The following is a 15,290-nucleotide window of genomic DNA, read 5'->3' as shown; positions in this document are numbered from 1 at the left end:
TTAATGAGGAAGGTTGTCTCTCTCTCCCTCTCCCCCCCCCACCCACCCTTTATCTCTCTTTCTCAGGATAAAGAGAGAAACTCTCTTTATCCTTATCCTGTCTAAAGTGTACACAATTCTATGGACGCCAGAGGAGTCTATTAAAAATTTATCCATACCGCAAACACTGACATAATAATAAAGGAAGGACGGACTAAAAAACAGGAACAGAAACGAACAGGAATTTTCCGGTTTACAACAATACTTGAGCCTCTTGATAAATTTTAAAGCAAAACTTTCCCTCTCTTTCTCTTTTTCTCTGTATTGCGTATCCTCCATCTCCCTCGTGTCTCTCTCCCCCTCCCTCTCTTCTATTCACAACTTTTTGTCTCTCTCCCTCCCTCTTCTGTTCATAGCTTTTTATCTCTCTCTCCCTCCCTCTTCTGTTCATAGCTTTTTGTCTCTCTCTCCCTCCCTCCCTTCTCATTACTCTACACCCTCTCCTTCCCCTTTTCATCCTCCTTTTTACTTTTTTTTGTTCATATTTTGTCGTCTATCTCTCCCTTCCTCCCCTCTCTCTCCCTCCCATATCTTCCTATACACAGTATGTCGTCTGCCCCAAGAGTGGAGTGAGGAGGGAGGGAAAGAAAGATATAGAGATCATCAACCTCCAATATTCACCCCCTTCTCTTCCAACCAACCTCAAGTGGACAAGGACAAGAGTAGTCATAATGATTAGCACTTGTTTTTGTTCCCAGTTTTAGTGCGGGAAGGGATAATATTTACTCCCTTTCTCTTTTGTCCCACAGAAAAGGTGGCATTCTTTCGCTCTCCCTTCCTTGGTCTCTAGTAGTAGGAGGGAGATTGTATTAATGCCCTCTGCCCCTCACACCCAAATCCTAGTTTTAGGGGGGTGTGTTCCTGGAATCAACTTTAGGGGGGTGTGTTCCTGGAATCAACTTTAGGGGGTGTGTTCCTGGAATCAACTTTAGGGGGTGTGTTCCTGGAATCAACTTTGGAATATTGTACCTTAAGTACTGGTGGCGATATTTCGACGTTACTGTAACTATTGTCATGGTGTGCTTCCTATTTTGCGTCATAAGCTCATAATTTTTCAAAGATCGAAGAACAAACTCTGCATTTTGCACTTCACATTTCACAATATTTTGACATCACAGCCACTGTTTTATCCGAATAACACGGTTTTCCAATACATATTTTCCAAAGTTTTTCCTAATTTCTTCCTTAACATAGCTTCATAATTCATAACTTTTTTCAAGAGGTTTGACAGAGGGAACTGTAGGGTTAAATGGAAGAGAACGCCTCAGGCACCAAATTGCACTGTTTCAGCCCTAATGGTAACATCTCAGTTCCTCATTTCAGGTACATCATCTCAGTTCCTCATTTCAGGTACATCTCGAAATCTAGACCCACTAGAAACTAGCCTTCGTCCTCCAAACATTAGACTCCAGACTATATCGAACTTGGAGCTGTGTGCATAGTAGAAATCTTGAGAACAGAAATCTTTCGTCCTTCAATAAACGAAGACACAGAGTGTTATCATAATGCATTCCGTTGCCTTCAAGCCCGCTGTACATCATCCCACTCATGGTTCATTTGAATTGTTTGGATCTTATTTCAGTCATTTCTTAGGAACCCGAAATCGTGGAATCTTCCAATGTAATTCCACTTCTGTATAGGATGGGGCCATGGAATTGTGTATGGGACCATGGACTTGTCTATGGGACTTTTTGTTTACTTGAAGCGTTGGTGTGAAGGCCTCACCTCTGTGTGGTTTTTGTCTTAGCAGGTATCGGGTTACTTAACGTCTTGTCACGGTAGAAAGGAAGTATGTGAGAGGAACCAAAGGGCGACGGGATACTTGTCTTGTCACAGTAGAAGGGGAGTATGTTAGGGGAACCGAAGGGGGACACCCGGGATGGTCTGGCTCCATGTGTCACATCGAGTGTCCTATAGTTGCGCCCCTTTCTCCTGTGATGATGTGATGTCCTGCGACGCTTTTGAGGTTATCTTGTAACCTTCCTTTCTTTCTTCTCCTTCTCTTTATTCTATTTTCCCTGTCTCTCTTTCATACACATACTCTATTCCTCCCTCTCCTTAAACTTCTACTTCCCTTTGTCCTTCGTTTCTCTCCTGCTTGTCCCTCCCTCATTGACTTTGTGGTTCTCTTTGCCTGTGATCTTGCTCTCTCCTCCCTCTCACACACATGTCACATTTGTTACATACACAAATCACTCACTATTTTCCTCCTTCTTTACGTTCTACGTCTCGTATTTTTTGTCCTTCACTTTCTTTTAAAATGTTGTGTGCGATCGGCCCAGAAATAATTTCGTCTCTTCTCATCAATTAAATATCATATGATTTTCATACCTCCCAGTGGCGTAGCGTGTATGTATGGCGTATATGGCGGCCATACAACTCAAAAGTTCACTCTAATGCCCATAAATATTAATGGCATGTACTGTGATGGGACTTGGTAAACCTGTGCATGAGCCCTACAACGTCCTACACTTGAATTTAGACCACGCTACGCCACTGATACCTCGATATACTACCATATTAAATTTCATACTTATATATTGCATTGAGGAAAAGCATGTGGTTATAAACATGCTTTTACTAGATATACCGCATGGAAATCTACTAGTGCGTCAAGAAAGCCTTTTGTACAAAACGAAATTGAAAAGGAAGCTGCAAATGCTCTATGTTGATTAGTCATCTTTTGTATATCTTGCAACCTGGCCATTTCTTTCAAAAGCTCATTTGGTATCTCGAGGAGTGATGAAAAATTATGTGTCAAAAGAAATTGCCACTACTCGTATGTATTTGAAACAGTTGAATATCTCGTAATAGGTCAAGTGTTTCATCATTATATGTTTCACTTCTTATTACTCTCAACTCTTTCATTCTTTCATAACGAACTTCGCAGCTTTTTCAAACCAAAACGTATGAAAAGCATTTGTATTTAATGTTCTTGAAAATTTATTTAAGAATGCCTTATTGATAACTTTTTTTTTTAATTATTAGTATGCTAAGGAAGGGATCAATATTTGACTTTTTTTACTCCAACTTTGATTTATTTATTTTTGAATTTGATTTATTTCTTTATTTTAAATCTGTGTGTATCATCCTCATTCAATTTTGCTCTTCGTTTAATTTTTAAGATTTCTTGGGCGTTACTTTTTATTTATTTTGGGTACAGCGTGAACCTCCTCATTCAATTTTGCTCTTCGTTTAATTTTTAAGATTTCTTGGGCGTTACTTTTTATTTATTTTGGGTACAGCGTGAACCTTTTTTTGTAAAAATTACATTTATTGACTTGGACTTGAAAAAAGTTTTAAGCGGCACCAATTCGTAGTAGCTGCTACTTATGTGCCTACTCATTTGTATGAGGCCATTGCAATAGCAACATTTCTTTTTAGTCCGTCCTTCCTTTATTAAATTACAATAGTAATAATAATTATTGACTTGGACTTGAAAAAAGTTTTAAGCGGCACCAATTCGTAGTAGCTGCTACTTATGTACCTACTCATTTGTATGAGGCCATTGCAATAGCAACATTCCTTTTTAGTCCGTCCTTCCTTTATTAAATTACAATAGTAATAATAGAAGGTATAGTGGACGGACTATTGTATTTTTACAGTGTTGGTATGGACAAAGCCAGTCCTATTTCATAAACAGTGTTGACATATTTCGCATTAACACGCTTCCCCTTTGAACACTCGTTCGAGTTGTTCGTTTTCAAAATTCTTTGTAGCGCTAACGTGCTACAAAGTACCTACTTTTGAAATTTATAATATTTCATCGATGAAAAATAGAAGGTATAGTGGACGGACTATTGTATTTTTACAGTGTTGGTATGGACAAAGCCAGTCCTATTTCATAAACAGTGTTGACATATCTCGCATTAACACGCATTCCTCTTTGAACACTCGTTCGAGTTGTTCGTTTTCAAAATTTTTGTGGCGCTAACGTGCTACAAAGTACCTACTTTTGAAATTTATAACATTTCATCGATGAAAGTTCAAGTTCGTTCATTTCTGTATTTTTATTTTTATACCTCCCTGAACTAGGCCGTTCACATTCAACATAACAATAACGAAAAATTAATAAATAAAGTCCTTTGGTCACGCTATGCCTCATGATTTGAAATGCTCCATTTAAAACAAAGACTGAATTTCAATGTTTGTTTCTTGTGTCCACAACCCTATTACATTTCTACAAGGGTCGTACACACTTCTGTATGAACTTTTGGAAGATGATCTTATCCCTTGTCTGAATTTATCTGTCTGTGTCTTATCTGGTATTATTCTTATATTTTTCTTTAACCTCTTATTTCACTTTTAATGTTGCCCTCTTACACTTTCCCTATCACCCTTTTCTCTTGTTTAAATTATTTAAAACTTATTTCTTTAGCTGGACAACAATGGCCAACCTATATCTGGTATTATTCTTATATTTTTCTTTAACCTCTTATTTCACTTTTAATGTTGCCCTCTTACACTTTCCCTATCACCCTTTTCTCTCGTTAAAATTATTTAAAACTTGTTTCTTTAGCTGGACAACAATGGCCAATATGTTCTCCATTGTTGCTGGTTGCATCTTAAGTAACTTTTTTCCGAGAGTTCATCGAACCCTCGTACTCCAAGTTGTACGACCCTTGCATTCTTCAGTCTCTTCAATTCTTATGCTACTCTGTAATTTTATTTCCTAGTGTTGTAAGTTTCTTTTTAATCTTAATTACATTCTTTTATTTTTTAATTTCAATACTTACTTGTCTTCTTCTTTACTTTCTACTGTTTTTAGTGTTCTTTTTCTCTAGTTCTTGGATATATCTTCTTTGTATGCTGTTTACAATTTCAACTTTAGTTTTCCTTCTTTTTTTTTCTTTTTCTCTAGTTCTTGGATATATCTTCTTTGTATGCTGTTTACAATTTTAACTTTAGTCTTCCTTCTTATTCTTCAATTTTTTTTTCTTTCAAGTATCCCGTCTACTGTTTTTAGTGTTCTTTTTCTCTAGTTCTTGGATATATCTTCTTTGTATGCTGTTTACAATTTCAACTTTAGTTTTCCTTCTTCTTCTTTTTTTTCCCCAAGTATCCCACCACCCACGGTTTAGTCTAATAGATGGCCAGTGGTCACCTTAAGAGGAGAGTATGTACATTTAGTACGGTAATGTTCTTGGCTTCTTGGTTAGCTCAAATTTGGGTCGATGTAAAAGAGTGTGTTCGTGTGCGTTATCATTACAACACAGTCACACAAGCTCTATTTAAACACCGAGTAAACCACCCAAAGCTGCTACTACTTTTTGACCCAATTTCTCTCCTGACATTATTCATCAAAAACATAAACATGTGCTCTTTCAATACCTTCACTTCTCAAGGAACAGCCGTATTTTGTGGAATTTTCGTGAATAAGTGTGTTAGTTGATGGTGGAAAAATTGGTCCATTTCACTTAGATAACACTTAACCATGAAAATTCCACCAGAAAAATACGGCAAATTTGGGTCGATGTAAAAGAGTGTGTTCGTGTGCGTTATCATTACAACACAGTCACACAAGCTCTATTTAAACACCGGGTAAACCAACCAAAGCTTCTACTTTTGACCCAATTTCTCTCCTGACATTATTCTTCAAAAACATACACATGTATAACTCTTTCAATACCTTCACTCCTCGAGGAACAGCTGTATTTTGTGGAATTTTCTTGAAAAAGTGTGTTATAGTTGGCGTTGATGGTGGAAAAATTGGTCCATTTCACTTAACACACTTAACCATGAAAATTCCACCAGAAAAATACGGCTTTTCCCGGGGTAAAGTATTTTGTATGTCATATAATTTGAGAATTTTACCATAATAATAGTGGTGGTCTACTGCTGGTGTAAAGGGAGTCTTAATTTTATTGTAGATTTTAGATTCACAAGCCTTATGCATTTATGTCGAATACTCATGTGCTAAATGTTTTTTACTGTGCAACTATTATTGTATTTTATATACGAACCTAGTTTCATTATCTGGGCCTTTTGTGAAGGAATGCTGAGTTTGATCCACAAATTAGTTCGAAAAAAAAAGAACTCGTTTTCCCAAGTTAAATAGGTAAATGCTCTTATGCTTCCTTTTGAAGTCACCACAGATAATGAATTCTGGGACAAAAACGGATTTTGGTCCCACCTCCTTAGGATTAGTTTCTAGACGGTTTTCAGAAATCCAAAGATGTCTCCTAGAACCATTCATGTTGTGATCTTCGGGGTCACATCCCCCTATTTTTATTTTTCTCCCCTTAAGAATTAGAATAAATGAAGTTTCATTTGATCAATACTTAGGATCAGGTATACTTGCATTTCCAATTTTGTAATTTCATACTGTCTTTATATTGAAGATGTACTTAGGGATTTTTTGCTTGTAATTTAAGTATATTTTTGACCATTCATGTTGTGATCTTCGGGGTCACATCCCCCTATTTTTACTTTTCTCCCCTTAAGAATTAGAATAAATGAAGTTTCATTTGATAGGGTAAGTGTACCATTTATTCGTCCACCTAAAAAACGCACCATTCATGTTGTGATCTTCGGGGTCACATCCCCCTATTTTTACTTTTCTCCCCTTAAGAATTAGAATAAATGAAGTTTCATTTGATCAATACTTGGGATCAAGTATACTTACATTTCCAATTTTGTAATTTCATACTGTCTTTATATTGAAGATGTAGGGATTTTTTTGCTTGTAATTTAAGTATATTTTTTGTATTAGTTTTCCCACCCACCTCTGTATTTTTAGAATCCTGCAAAGTTTCACATTTGCCCTTTTTATGAAATTTACATATTTTTTGTCCGAATATATTTTTTGTATTAGTTTTCCCACCCACCTCTGTATTTTTAGAATCCTGCAAAGTTTCACATTTGCCCTTTTTATGAAATTTACATACTTTTTGTCCGAATCTACCTGTTTTTTTGTATGCAATTTATTTGCCAACTTTTTTACATACCTAAATTAGAACGAAGGCTTTGTATGCTCTTGCTTCCAAAAGATTTTAGAATCTTCTCAGAAAAATAGGTATAATTTTTCACCTATGAGCTCGGGACTATGTTGCTTGCTCGGCCTATACGAGGTCGTAGCGACGCGAAATGGGAGATGAAAGTATATTGGTTAGAAAGCTTAGAAAAAAAGCTATTAGAAATTGTCGAAATCGGGGATGAAAGTATAATGGTTAGAAAGCTGATAAAAAAATCTATAAGAAATTGTAGAGTTTAGGTCGAATACATTTTCGCAACCCCGTCGTTGGAGCGTCTTTTCCCTGAGAAATAGGTATCATTTTTCACATATGAGCTTCTTCTCAGAAAAATAGGTATAATTTTTCACCTATGAGCTCGGGACTATGTTGCTTGCTCGGCCTATACGAGGTCGTAGCGACGCGAAATTGGGATTTAAACTGTAATGGTTAGAAAGCTGAGACCTTGTTCGAGGGATTTTTTTCCGTGGGAATTTTTTTCCACTCTGAAGGTTTTCGTTTGTGAGTTTTTCTTCTCCGAATGCACATCGCTCGGCCTATACGAGGTGGTAGCGACACAAAATCGGGATATCTCTTTCCAACCCCGTCGTTGGAGCGTCTTTTCCCTGAAAAATAGGTATCAATTTTCACATATGAGCTCGGGACTAAGTTGCTTGTTCAGGCTATACGGGTTCGTTCCGACACGAAATCGGGAATAAAAGTATAATGGTTAGAAAGCTGGGGAAAAAAACTATAAGAAAATGTAGAGTTTAGGTGGATTATCTCTTTCCAACCTCCCCGTTGGAGCGTCTTTTCCCTGAAAAATAGGTATCAATTTTCACATATGAGCTCGGGACTAATTTCGTTGGTGAGCGAATTGGACTGTGTTCCGACAACTAATTTTTGATCAAAATATATAATTTAGAAAGCTGAGAAAACGAGCTTTCCAATCATATAGGTGACATTAGGACAGAAGGCCTCTAACTTAGAAAGCTGAGAAAACGAGCTTTTCAACCATGTATGTCACATTTGGACAGAAGGCCTCTAAGCTCCATTATGAATGAAAGTTAGGCGAAAAATAATTTCATATGCAGCATATAAGGTCGTGACTAGATTCGTTGGTGAGCGAATTGAACTGTGTTCCGACGCCTGATTTTTAAACAAAGTGTATTATTTAGAAAGCTGAGGAAACGAGCTTTTCAACCATGTATGTCACATTTGGACAGAAGGCCTGTAAGCTCCAGTATGAATGAAAGTTCAGGCGAAAAATAATTTCATATGCAGCATATAAGGTCGTGACTAGATTCGTTGGTGAGCGAATTGAACTGTGTTCCGACACCTGATTTTTAAACAAAGTGTATTATTTAGAAAGCTGAGAAAACAAGCTTTCCAACCATGTATGTCACATTTGGACAGAAAAGTTCGCGCGAATTTCTTTTCCCTATAAAGCATATAAGGTCGTGACTAGATTCGTTGGTGAGCGAATTGAACTGTGTTTCGACACCTGATTTTCAAACAAGGTGTATTATTTAAAAAGCTGAGAAAACGAGCTTTCCAACCATGTATGTCACATTTGGACAGAAGGCCTCTAAGCTTTATATGAATGAAAGTTCGCGCGAATTTCTTTTCCCTATACAGCATATAAGGTCGTGACTAGATTCGTTGGTGAGCGAATTAAACTGTGTTCCGACACCTGATTTTTAAACAAATTGTATTATTTAGAAAGCCGAGAAAACAAGCTTTCCAACCATGTATGTCACATTTGGACAGAAGGCCTCTAAGCTCCATTATGAATGAAAGACCATGTATGTCACATTTGGACAGAAGGCCTCTAAGCTCCAATATTAATGAAAGTTCAGGCGAAAAATAATTTCATATGCAGCATATAAGGTCGTGACTAGATTCGTTGGTGAGCGAATTGATCTGTGTTCCGACACCTGATTTTTAAACAAAGTGTATTATTTAGAAAGCTGAGAAAACGAGCTTTCCAACCATGTATGTCATATTTGGACAGAAGGCCTCTAAGCTCCAATATCAATGAAAGTTCAGGCGAAAAATAATTTCATATGCAGCATATAAGGTCGTGACTATATTCGTTGGTGAGCGAATTGAACTGTGTTCCGACACCTGATTTTTAAACAAAGTGCATTATTTTGGAAATGCAAACTGCCCCAAAATTACACGCTACCTTCCAAGCGAACTAGGCTGGCCATTCCAAACTGCGCCAAATTTTTTGTACAATACCGTATACCGTACATTCTAGGTATCTGAGTTCTATCTAGAGTCGTTATCTATTAACGTGAATAGTCTTCACCCTTTAGCTAATGGGGTGGATTGCATGACTACGAGTCATAAAACAGCTCGAAAATATTTAGCGCATTTTTTTTTTTCCTTTTTTCATAAAACAAACATTATGATAGGGTGCGTTTTGTGGCGTTGTGTACCCTACTTTGCAGTGTTTCCTGCTCTCTGGTGACTTTGACATCTAGGTTGATGAGAGATGAGGCAAGTATTTTTTCCCTTTATTTTCGCCCATTGTTCTACATATAGGTACCTACCTAATATTATTATTATGGATGTTGAGCTAACCATCTCCCCTCATAAAAAACTCACCTATTCGGAGTACCTATGTTTGGAAAAAAGCTAGTAGCACCCATCCGGATATCAATCACGTTCATAGTTGCTTAACCTATGTGATCTATTGGGAACTGACGCATTCAAAGTGCTGTCTAGATATTCAGTCTTGATACCAATCTTGTTCAACGTTGTTTAACTTCCGTGAACCATTGGGACTGACGCATTCGAAGTGCTGTCTATGTCTAGATATTCATCCTTCCTGATACCAATCTTGTTCAACGTTGCTTAACTTCCGTGAACCATTGGGAACTGATGCTGGATGCTGCTGATGCATTCAAAGAATGCAAATTTGCAAACCGAGCAATATAAAACGCCTGATTTCTCTACGACGCGACGCAATGTGCTCCACACTTTCAAATATCATGCATATTGCATACTTACACAAACTTTTTCGAGGCGTTTTATGTTCATTCGTATGCACCGAAAAGTTCACACATGCGCAAACAGGGTGTTTACACACCTACGAAGTACGAACCGAGAACTTCAACTTTTTGGTGATTGCGATTTGTGCATTGCATTTGTGGATGATTCACACACAAGTCGGTGAGCCGAGTTCCCGTGTTTTATTCAGACAGGCAAATATTTTATTTCTTACTGTTAAGTTTTTAATGTTTTATTCAAGTTTTAAGCGTTAAAATTCCAAGAAATCCCCCGTGCATTAAGTGTTTCAAGTTTTCCTTCAATGTATTTTTAAGTGTACCCCTTAATTTGTGGATGATTCACACACAAGTCGGTGAGCCGAGTTCCCGTGTTTTATTCAGACAGGCAAATATTTTATTTCTTACTGTTAAGTTTTAATGTTTTATTCAAGTTTTAAGCGTTAAAATTCCAAGAAATCCCCCGTGCATTAAGTGTTTCAAGTTTTTCTTCAATGTATTTTTAAGTGTACCCCTTAACTTTCGGATTATTTATTATTTTTGACGATCTTTACGAAAAAAATACATTTGGACAGTTATATTTTTCATGAGAATCATCAATTGTCTGTTGCTGATTTTTAATTGCCCTTGACTAGAGATAACTCCATTTGCCAAACAATGTTGCACAAGCCAAACTATGTGTTCCATTTATCTTCTACATGGGCAAATTTTATTAGGACCCAAGTATTTAATAACAAACATATTATTTTGGTAGGGTTTTATGTAACATTTTTTAAACTAAATAGGTATAATAAGTACCTAAGATTCATGCTCAACCCTTCCTAAACCTCAATGGGCTTTTTTTGCTCTAAGGTAATAATTCTAATCTCATTTATTTTACACACTTACTACTAAAGCTTGGCTTAAGTCTTTTTCTCTAGTTCTTGGATATATCTTCTTTGTATGCTGTTTACAATTTTAACTTTAGTCTTCCTTCTTATTCTTCAATTTTTTTTCTTTTCTTTCAAGTATCCTGCCACCCACGGTTTGGTCTAATAGATGGCCAGTGGTCACCTTAAGAGGAGAGTATGTACATTTAGTACCACCCCTTAATCTTAAGTTTGAAGTGGTTGGCAACTTATCCCAATGGCTTCAGAGGAGAACACTGGAATCCGGGACTTTGTCCTCCTGGATGAAATCACCATCAACAAATTCATGGACAACCTCAGATTGAGGTAAGTGATCCTGATTTGGAATCTTACCTTTGAATAGGGTTGGAAATGATGGACATAGGTACCTCTACCTTTAACTTGTTGCTGAAAGAATCTGAAAGATAGCACCCATCACCCACACACATTCCAATGGAAATTCTTGGAATTTTATGGTCAGGCTAACATAAGTCTTATCTACACAATGATATCTAAACTACACAGTGATCATGATAATACACTGACTTTACTGTTGTCATTATTATGCTTGCAACAGTGTTGTAAACAGGACCTGAACTTGGGTAAAAAAGAGGAATCAAGACCTGAAATTGGTTTAAAAAAAATCATAAAAACAACTCTACATTTGACTTTCTGGGTCTGTTTCATAGCATGCCCAAATGTCCATTCAGTGTCCCTCATCAAATTTTTGAGAAATTACAGTCTTCTTCCCGTTTAGGTGCAGGGTCAACATACAAGTATTAAGAGCACCAGAAAGTAATGTGTTAAAATATTCACAAAAATTCAAAGGTGCAAATTCATGGACAACCTCAGATTGAGGTAAGTGATCCTGATTTGGAATCTTACCTTTGAATAGGGTTGGAAATGATGGACATAGGTAGGTACCTACCTCTACCTTTAACTTGTTGCTGAAAGAATCTGAAAGATAGCACCCATACACATTCCAATGGAAATTCTTGGAATTTTATGGTCAGGCTCACATAAGTATTATCTACACAATGATATCTAGACTACACAGTGATCATGATAATACACTGACTACTGTTGTCATTATTATGCTTGCAACAGTGTTGTAAACAGGACCTGAACTTAAGTAAAAAAGAGGAATCAAGACCTGAAATTGGTTTAAAAAAATGATAAAAACAACTCTACATTTGACTTTCTGGGTCTGTTTCATAGCATGCCCAAATGTTCATTCAGTGTCCCTCATCAAATTTGCGAGAAATTACAGTCTTCTTCCCGTTTAGGTGCAGGGTCAACATTAAGAGCACCAGAAAGTAATGTGTGAAAATATTTGCAAAAATACTAAGATGCTCATTTGACAAAAAAAGAGCAACATTGAAAGAAAGGTTAATAAACTACCTAGGGTAATTATGCAGAAGTCATGTCCATGGAAAAAAAAAGCTCCTTTTTGTATTTAACCTAACCCTATAATAACACTAATCACTGATCTAATTGTGAAAACTCCTTTTGTGTTTAACCTAACCCTATAATAACACTAATCACTGATCTAATTGTGAAAACTCCTTTTTGTGTTTAACCTAACCCTATAATAACACTGGTCACTGCTTGTTTGTGCCAGTTCCTTTGGTAGCAATCTTCCACTGACATGACTTCACAAGCATGAAAAAATCATACAAACAACTCTACATTTGACTCTATGGGTCTGTTTCATAGCATGTCCAAATGTCCATCCAGTGTTCCTCATCAAAAAATTAAAAGTGACACACACACACACTTTCCATTTAGGTGCAGGGTCAACATAAGAGCACCAGAAAGTACTTAATGTGTTAAAATATTCACAAAAATTCAAAGGTGCTCATTTGGTAAAAATGAGCAACATTGAATGGAAGGTTAATACTAGATTTTTTTTTTTTTTTTTTTCAGGGATGTTGTATTAACCTGCTCTGACTACCTATGAAAACAATGACTGAACCTTACATCAACAAGATAGGAATAGGCTTATCAACAGTTTGTTGTTACTTAGGCAGTTGATCATCTGGATTTTTTTTTTTTTTTTTTTTTTAAGTTATTGGTATAGGAAAAGGATCTATACTTGCTTGTGAATTTTCCTTGAATAGGTACACTCTGAGCTTTTAGGTAGGCAATCATCAGTTAAGTAACATGGAGCTCTGTAGGTTGGTACCCTTAGCTTTCATTCTTCATCTAAACAACACTTGAGTAACTTGAGTTATTATTCCTGATCTCAAACAAAATTAATTTCTCTTTCATGCAAAGCCTTCCCCCATTATTCACACTTAATAAGTTCTTAAGTAACAAATCATTATTTTTTTATGGCACCTAATAAAATAATGATTAATTTTTACTCTGTAAACAAATAGGTATGTAAGTAGGTACATATTATGTGTTATGTACTTATCTCTGACTGTTGCCTACCAGGAAAATCATCTACTTTTTGTTGCTCTTTTAGATACATATATTAAGTGCATATATATTATTTAGTTAGGTAGGTACCTCAACATTGTTTAAGAATTCGACTACAGTAATAGGAGAAGCTGCTGGAATAAAGGCACTCTTTGGTCCTATTCAAGCAGTATAAAAAGGTACTATTACTTTTAATGCACTGCAAATTACAAGTGCATAATATAACATCGCACATTGTAGAGTTACCTATTCCTATTACATACAATGTGGATTTTTCCATCATTCCATTACATCACATACTCAAGTACTACCTGGTTAAGTACTCACTTAAGTGATGGGTTTGTGGCCATTATGATCAGTGGATCTCATTATGTTTCCTATCATATTTTAGTCCTTTTATGGGAAAGTGTAAACAAGGCATACCTACTCTTTTTCCTTCTCTCACTTACTCGTAAGTACCTAAGTATGTACTTAATATCACATTCTGTAAATACGTCATTTAAGTCAGTACTTGGTCATGGGCTTACACAGTCAATTACTAAAATACCTAAGTAGCCATATACTTAACATTATGTAGGTACATACAAACTTACATAGGATACTTTGAAGTCTTATTTTTTCCTTATCTTTAAGTAGTTCTTAATCCACCCCTGTACGGAGGTTCAGGATTCGTATAAGCTTAACCCAACTTTTAGGGCTTTTGCCCCTGCACCTAAGCCTCAGAGTGCGCATTTTGTGTACGGAAGGACTGTCAGTAGCTCTTTCACCCAACCCAACTCAGTCTCCCGTTGTTTCAGACTGTTATTGGTCCTTGGTAACCAATTCTAGAACCTGGTATACCTATCGTATTAAGTAATGCAAGTCAGGCTTATGCTTATCAAATACTGGTCATGTTTATCAAGTACTGGTCAAACTCAGGTTACTACTGGTCTGACATCAGATGTCAGATAGTTCAGGTACTGGTTAAACTCGTCCACACATTGAAGGCGAGGTGAAGAGGTGAATCTATGGTGCCAAGGCGGTGTACGGTTGCAGTCGACGGCGTCGACTATGTGTGGACACAGCTTAAGAGGTGAATTTCTCTCTATGTGTGGACACAGCTCAAGAGGTGAATTTCTCTCTATGTGTGGACACAGCTTAAGAGGTGAATTTCTCCCTATGTGTGGACACAGCTTAAGAGGTGAATTTCTCTCTATATGTGGACACAGCTTAAGAGGTGAATTTCTCTCTATGTGTGGACACAGCTTAAGAGGTGAATTTCTCTCTCTATGTGTGGACACAGCTTAAGAGGTGAATTTCTCTCTATGTGTGGACACAGCTTAAGAGGTGAATTTCTCTACATGAAAAGTTCAGACTGAAAAAAGGGAAAAGCGTTACCTAGTCAAGATGAGAAGGGCAGAAGGGTATACCAGTAACATTTGCTTGCAGACTTTGTATTTCTTCTTTGGTGCAAATTCTTGAAGAAGGATGCAAATTCGTGCTACACTGAAGAAAAGATGCTCAATGTAATTGGCAGTTACAAACATGATGAAATGTTTCAGTATTAATGTTGTTTTGTGTGGATATGTTCCAGGTTTAACCATGGTCAAATCTACACATACATTGGAGAAGTGTGTGTCTCAGTGAACCCCTATAGAACGTTAAACATTTATGGCAATGATTACGTCACAAGATACAAAGGTAAGTTTCATGGCTAGGCTAGGTTAGGTTAGGCTCACAAATGATAATGTCTCAGTCGGAGATTTCACTACAAAACTAGAAAATTTGGATTTTTTTAAGTGTCCAAAAAGGAGTCATTAAATAATGGTTCTAAATTGAAATTAAGTAGTCCAAAGTGTTTGCAAATGATTTAACTCATGCAAATCTAGATGTACAGTAAAACCTGGGTTATATAAACTCGAAAATCCGAGCTTTTTATGTATTTTTTACTCGAAAATCAGATTTCTTCTGATAATGCCAACAAAAATTTCCTATTT

The 15,290-nt window shown here is 36.6% G+C and overlaps 1 protein-coding gene and 1 long non-coding RNA gene across 2 annotated transcripts; both read left to right on the top strand.

Moving 5' to 3' along the window:
* Positions 1-3,485: 3,485 nt before the first annotated feature.
* LOC113471586 lies at positions 3,486-4,086 on the top strand. The gene is made up of 2 exons (XR_003394223.1): positions 3,486-3,613; positions 3,823-4,086. It is a non-coding gene; the product is annotated as an uncharacterized LOC113471586 (long non-coding RNA).
* Positions 4,087-10,139: 6,053 nt separating this feature from the next.
* On the top strand, positions 10,140-15,011 carry LOC103519273 (myosin-IA-like). The gene is made up of 3 exons (XM_008484358.3): positions 10,140-10,326; positions 11,089-11,217; positions 14,888-15,011. Exons 2-3 carry the CDS (start codon positions 11,129-11,131, stop codon positions 15,009-15,011), a joined length of 213 nt encoding a protein of 70 aa, XP_008482580.2. The 5' UTR covers positions 10,140-10,326; positions 11,089-11,128.
* The last annotated feature ends 279 nt before the right edge of the window (positions 15,012-15,290 follow it).

The sequence above is a fragment of the Diaphorina citri genome, unplaced genomic scaffold (genome assembly GCF_000475195.1).
Source record: "Diaphorina citri unplaced genomic scaffold, Diaci psyllid genome assembly version 1.1 scaffold2640, whole genome shotgun sequence".
Classification (NCBI taxonomy): Eukaryota; Metazoa; Arthropoda; class Insecta; order Hemiptera; family Psyllidae; genus Diaphorina; species Diaphorina citri.
The sequence above is the reverse complement of the archived record's forward strand: the minus strand, read 5'-3'. Positions and strand labels throughout refer to the sequence as shown.

Excerpts from the sequence above, each read along its gene's own strand:
- LOC103519273 (XM_008484358.3), top strand. The coding sequence starts at position 11,129 with ATGGCTTCAGAGGAGAACACTGGAATCCGGGACTTTGTCCTCCTGGAT. Across the intron at positions 11,218-14,887 it reads ATGGACAACCTCAGATTGAG|GTTTAACCATGGTCAAATCT; the intron begins GTAAGTGATCCT and ends GATATGTTCCAG.